This window comes from Frankliniella occidentalis, unplaced genomic scaffold (genome assembly GCF_000697945.3).
Source record: "Frankliniella occidentalis isolate FOCC.00 unplaced genomic scaffold, Focc_3.1 Scaffold41, whole genome shotgun sequence".
NCBI lineage: Eukaryota > Metazoa > Arthropoda > Insecta > Thysanoptera > Thripidae > Frankliniella > Frankliniella occidentalis.
The window spans coordinates 684,465-689,978 of NW_026267171.1; the positions used below are offsets into that span (position 1 = coordinate 684,465).

A 5,514-nucleotide genomic window follows, 5' to 3' on the forward strand; every position below is an offset into this window, starting at 1 on the left:
CAATATTATTTATGTGTGATGTGAGTAGATTTATAGAAGTGCTGGACCGATTACTTTGTTGACCTGACAGTCGATTCCTAGCTAAACGTAGTCAGAATTAGTAGCCTGGGAGTCGCTTGCCTCATTAAACTCGGTATCATGCCATTACTTTAAACCTAACACGTTGACTGCCTTAGGCCTATTTATAGTTCTTGAATGCTGTAATTATCTAACAGTATTTAGAAGGACACATGAGATGTACTTTTACAAATTAATGTAAGTTTTCAGATGGTTTGGAAACCAGTATGATAGATCAATAAAGGCACAGCCCTACAATGCTCAACTTTCAAGAGGCCCTCTTATAATTAAGACACCCTTAAGAATGACTAGTGTTTTATATGACGTAGCCATGTTCTTTTATTTGATTCCCTCACCTCAAAATTACTGTGCGCTTTATTGTTCTGTGACTAATTCATTTGCCAAGAGATTGTAAGGAATTATTGAATATATGATTTTAATTATTATTGAAATATCTCTAGCATTATTTCACCCACAATCTTTACTCACATCAAAGACACCTTTTAAACTTGCGAAATATACACAGAATGTGGTTTTGACTTGACCATAGCAACATGATACCAAGACATGACCGTGTCATTTTGGCGGACCACCTCAAAAGTTCCCACCCTTTTCTAAGTTCGTCTCGCTCACCGATTCGAGACTGTCGATGATAATGGCGTCTGCAGCTATGGCGGCGTCCTTATTGAGGTTAGGGCTCCGGAGTGGCAGGTACGATAAATTTAAAATTTAAATGGCAAATGTCATGACTGGATGATTATTTTAGTAGGATTGTGGTTTTATTAGTTTTAGAATACACTGTCTCCAAAGAGGTGTCGTGATACCGTTGTGGCTCAAAATTAAAGTTAGTGTAAAGGAGTCATGAATTTCTACTCAAAGAACATGTATTTTTACCCTAAATATGCTATGATTTCGATTGATTTAACCTTTATTCTCTAAAAACTTTTACATTTGTATTTCCTCCTATTTCTGATGCTTTTGTTAAATGTAAATATGCATTCTTGCATTTTTTAACATTTCTTGTACTAATTTTCAGACATAAATGTGTCAGACTAAACAACAATAATACAATCACACTTCAAGGTAAATTTAAACTTGTCAAGGTGGGAATCTTATGTCCCACTAAAAGTGCAAGGTTTGTTGCCAATGGAGTAGCCTGTATTCACACCACTAGCTTCAAAGAAGCGTCCAAAAAAGATGAAGCTTGGGTATGTGTTGTACACCTGTTCAGATATTTCAAATGTGGAATAGTATGCTGAAGTATTTTTTCTGTATATTAATTGAATAATAATTTTCATGTCTCATTTCAGAGGCGAGAATTTCTTCTCAAAAAGCTTGACAAAAAAAAGAAAGAGAAAGTGGAAGTTTGGAGAAACATGTCTGTAGAAGAGCTAGCGAAACAAGTTGGAAGACCTACAAGTATGTTGCAATCATCATTTTATTGTTTAGAGCTCCTACGCTGTGATTTTTTAAAACTTCACCTTCTTCTGTTCAGAGGATTTACTTCAGATTCTTCACCTCCATATACCTGAGGGTCACTTCTACAAGAGTAAAAAAGATCTAATCAATAACTTTGACATTTTGCGGGATACTGTGAGGTTCATGGGAAAAGCACCCCTGCTTGTTCCCTCTAAAACTCAAGAATCAACATCACATGATCTTGATGTATATCCAAGGTTTGTAGGTCAAATATGATGCTTCAATGATTTGTTTAATCATAACCGATATAAAGCAATATCTATCTAATTTTTAAAAATATCAGACCGCCAGCAGATCCAAAGGACTTAGTAAAAAGGTCACCAATTGTAACCATCATGGGACATGTAGATCATGGTAAAACAACTCTTTTAGATTACCTACGCAAAGCCAATGTTGTAGCTGGCGAATTTGGAGGAATAACACAACATATTGGCGCATTTTCAGGTAATTGCCAGTGTGACTTGTTTAGTTTGTTTTTTCTTTATCTTTATCATTATATCAATTTCAACTCCTTGTCTCTGTTCTAGTGAAATTAGGTGAAAATGACAAAGTGACATTTATTGACACTCCTGGCCATGCTGCTTTTACCTCAATGCGTGCTCGTGGTGCTAACGCGACTGATATTGTAGTGCTTGTTGTTGCTGCTGATGATGGAGTTATGGAACAAACTGTAGAATCAATACGAATGGCTAGAGAGGCAGAAGGTGTGTGCATTTTTTTGTTTTGAATTTACTAACTATAAAACTGTACTGTAATTTGTTTTTTTGTTTTGAAATTGGCAGCACCGATTATTGTAGCTATCAACAAGATTGATAAACCAAGTGCTAACATTGTAAGTTAAATATGCGAATAATCTACCTAAATTTGATGTTGTATAGGTTTTATGCTAACTGGTTGACTTAAATTGCAGAAACGTACTGAAGAGATGCTTGCCGAGCACCAAATATACACAGAAAATATGGGAGGTGATATTCAGGCTATTCCTATATCTGCTCTAAATGGAACTAACATAGAAACTCTAGTTGAAGCAATCATACTTCAATCTGAAATTATGGGATTACAAAGTGATCCAGGCGGTTTAGCTGAAGGTGTTATTGTTGAATCAAGTCAGGATCCAAATAAAGGGTAAGTTGTTGTTACTTACTTATGTTTTACTTGTTTCCAAAATTTCTCAATCCTGAAAGGAAAATTGTCAAAATTTACTACTTATAAAGTATGAAATTTCCACAGTAAACTGGCAACAGCAATTGTTCAGCGGGGAACTCTGAGGAAAGGTGCCATTCTAGTGGCTGGCACTGCTTATGCCAAAGTACGGCTAATGTTTGATGAATTAGGGAAACAAATTTCTAAGGCCCCACCATCCACTCCAGTTGAAATGATGGGCTGGAAAGAACTACCAGCGGCAGGAGAAATTTTATTAGAAGTTGAGTCTGAGGTATGTGTTGATACTTGGTTGTGTGCAAATAAAGGTATTTCACATTACATGTACCTCTACGTTCATCAATTATTGTATGCCTGTTTTCTCTTTCCGTTTTGCTGATAGAAAAAAGCTCAACAAGTGGTTAGCTATCGTAAATCTAAAGAAATTGAAAACAAGGGCATTGCTGACCAAAGTGTTATTTCAGAAAAACAAGCAGAGCACAAGAAGGTATGTCCAATATTTTACTCTTTGCGTCGCTTGTTTTTTTTTAAAGTGTCAGTACCATTACCAATTTATTTATTGACAGGCACATAATGAAAGAAGAAGAAGAGCGGCTGAACAAGGCCTTCACTTTTTGAAGGAGAAAAGAGAAAAGTTATGGGTAGAAGACACCACCCCTCGGGTAAAAGTTATCATTAAAGGCAAGTGTAGCATTTTATTATCTATGAGTTTGAGTTGATCTTGTACCTGTACAAGTGTTTAGTCTGAAATGTGTTTATCCATCAGGTGACGTTGATGGATCTGTAGAGGCTATTCTGGATGTCCTAGAAACATATGACAATTCGGATGTGCCCCTTGATGTTGTTCACTTTGGAGTCGGAGAATTATCTCCTAGTGATATAGAAGCAGCATTATTATTCAAGGGTAATCTTAATTAATTTCATTCTATCCACTCAGTATTGTTTCAATTTTTTGTTTTCCTTGTGTGATATCTAATGGTTTTCAATGTTATTTTTTTAAAAAGCTATTATTTACTGCTTCAATGTCAAAATTTCACCAGAGTTGAAAAATGAAGCAAGAAAGAAAGGTGTATCAGTGAGGCAAATGAATGTAATTTACCATTTAGTTGATGACATTAAAAAAGAATTAGCTGTGAAAATGCCGGTTGAAGAAGAGGAACAAATTACGGGTATGTAGGTTCATTAAACACAAATTTATTTATCTAACTTCACACCATGTTAATGTTTTTGTTCCTTTGTAGGAGAAGCAGATGTTATTCAACAATTTGATGTAACTGAAAAGAGGAAAAAATTTGTTGTTGCTGGACTCAGAGTCACAAAGGGCGAACTTAGCAAATCAGATAGAGTTAAACTAGTCAGAGGGGAAACAATTTTGTACGATGGTAAGACTTTGTTCTCTGTTGTTATAAATTATCTGATGTTTTTTATGAAGCTCATTTAATTTTTTCCTTTTTTTCCTAGGAACCATAGCATCTTTACGTCATCTGAAAAACGAAGTAAACTCAATGAAAAGTGGAACTGAGTGTGGTTTGATGTTAAATGACGCATCTATTCCAGTTCAGTTAGGAGATATTATTGTTTGCTACAAACCATTACAAGTACAAAAGAAAGTTGATTGGGACCCAGGATTTTAAACCAGAAGTATTTTTTGTAGACCAAATATTAAGACAAATTTTTTTTAAGTAGACTTTGCTGAGTTGGAAGTGAAACACTATATGTCTGAATAAAATTATACAAAGTCATTTTCTAAAACTAATCTTTAAATACAAATTTACAGTACAGATCTTTCAATGTTTATTTATTTTATTTCTGTTCATGTAATCAACAACAAAACTTGGTGAAAGTATCTACGGTAGATTGCAAACTTTTGCTTGTTGCCTTTAGAACTATTTCTAATTATATTTATCTACACAGTTTCTGAAGGCAACCATGAAAGACCTGGCAAGAAGAAAATATGAAGAACATATCTGGACTGTGCCTCTAAACAGACTTGTACAGTGGGAAGAAAAAGAGAAATTGATGGTGGGATCAGACTAAAAGATATCCATGAATAAAGGCTTCTTCCTGAAGTAGGGACAAGTTTGCTGCCATGCCGTCCCCATCATTTGACCGTCGACCTGGAGACAGGTGTTTGCGCAGGCCAGCAGAGCCTCTCCCTGCAAAACGATGAGCACAATCACACATTACCAGAAACGCACTTAGGGGTCGTTCCAATACTACGTGACTTTTTTTGTGGGGGAGGGGGTGCAAATATAATTGAGTCGCAAAAGAGTAAGGACTTCATTGGAACCCATAGAGACCCCATTATATTTGTGTCCCCCCCCCCCCCCCCCTGGTCATGTAGCTGCATTGGTACGACCACTTAGCATTGTGTGGTCGAGGAGCCACGCCCACCTTGTAGCACGCGTCGCAGGTGAAGAGGCACGTGTCGATGGCGTCCATCTGCACGGCGTGCGCTGGCTTGGCGTCCGAGGGCGCGAGCTGGGCCAGCGCCAGGACGAGGGCGACGAGGAGGCCCAACATTCGCCGGGTGCCATCTGCAACACCCCAAACCAAGCAGGCCGTCAGCACCCGGAAGAGAGGCCCCTTTTGCCCCGGCAGGCCGACCCGCGCCGGGACACGAACAGGCCCGCGAGGACCTCGGCGAGGACACGCGTCAGCATGGGGTCCTCGCCCGCGCCTTCCCATTCCGGAGCGCCGCCGCCGGCATGCCAAGTGCTGTGCAGGCCGAGCGAGGGATAAATCTTGAGGAAAGAATGTGATGACCCGACTTTATGGAGCGGAGGATGAACTGAGGGCCCGGGGTGGGTTGGGGGG

At 38.5% G+C, this 5,514-nt stretch overlaps 3 protein-coding genes across 6 annotated transcripts in view; 2 read left to right on the plus strand and 1 right to left on the minus strand.

Moving 5' to 3' along the window:
- The window catches only part of LOC113203260 (uncharacterized), a 61,235-nt gene that overhangs the window by 51,384 nt on the left and 4,337 nt on the right, over positions 1-5,514 (plus strand). The gene's annotated exons all lie outside the window — the stretch shown is intronic.
- On the plus strand, positions 616-4,488 carry LOC113203259 (translation initiation factor IF-2, mitochondrial). 2 transcript variants are annotated; one of them, XM_026417842.2, is made up of 15 exons: positions 616-768; positions 1,094-1,265; positions 1,368-1,476; positions 1,553-1,733; positions 1,820-1,980; positions 2,064-2,240; positions 2,319-2,368; positions 2,447-2,661; positions 2,767-2,971; positions 3,080-3,184; positions 3,264-3,378; positions 3,464-3,601; positions 3,702-3,866; positions 3,939-4,079; positions 4,159-4,488. In XM_026417842.2, exons 1-15 carry the CDS (start codon positions 707-709, stop codon positions 4,329-4,331), a joined length of 2,169 nt encoding a protein of 722 aa, XP_026273627.1. In that variant the 5' UTR covers positions 616-706; the 3' UTR covers positions 4,332-4,488. The 2 variants fall into 2 exon arrangements, with proteins under 2 accessions (XP_026273627.1, XP_052122561.1); XM_052266601.1 differs by lacking the exon at positions 616-768 and adding an exon at positions 780-901.
- The window catches only part of LOC113203261 (uncharacterized), a 47,334-nt gene continuing 46,068 nt past the window's right edge, over positions 4,249-5,514 (minus strand). For both annotated transcript variants that reach the window (XM_052266603.1, XM_026417845.2), the window contains exons 2-3: positions 5,092-5,234; positions 4,249-4,853 (exon numbers count right to left, since the gene is read on the minus strand). In XM_052266603.1, coding sequence (XP_052122563.1) covers positions 4,731-4,853; positions 5,092-5,234 — 266 coding nt within the window. In that variant the 3' untranslated portion in view covers positions 4,249-4,730. The remainder of the gene's footprint in view (positions 4,854-5,091; positions 5,235-5,514) is intronic.

What these genes read in the sequence shown, in the direction of transcription:
- LOC113203259 (XM_026417842.2), top strand. Translation starts at nt 707, where the DNA reads ATGATAATGGCGTCTGCAGCTATGGCGGCGTCCTTATTGAGGTTAGGG. An exon ending in AGAAGAGGAACAAATTACGG is followed by an intron (nt 3,867 to 3,938) that starts GTATGTAGGTTC and finishes GTTCCTTTGTAG; the next exon opens with GAGAAGCAGATGTTATTCAA. An exon ending in GGAAACAATTTTGTACGATG is followed by an intron (nt 4,080 to 4,158) that starts GTAAGACTTTGT and finishes TTTTTTTCCTAG; the next exon opens with GAACCATAGCATCTTTACGT.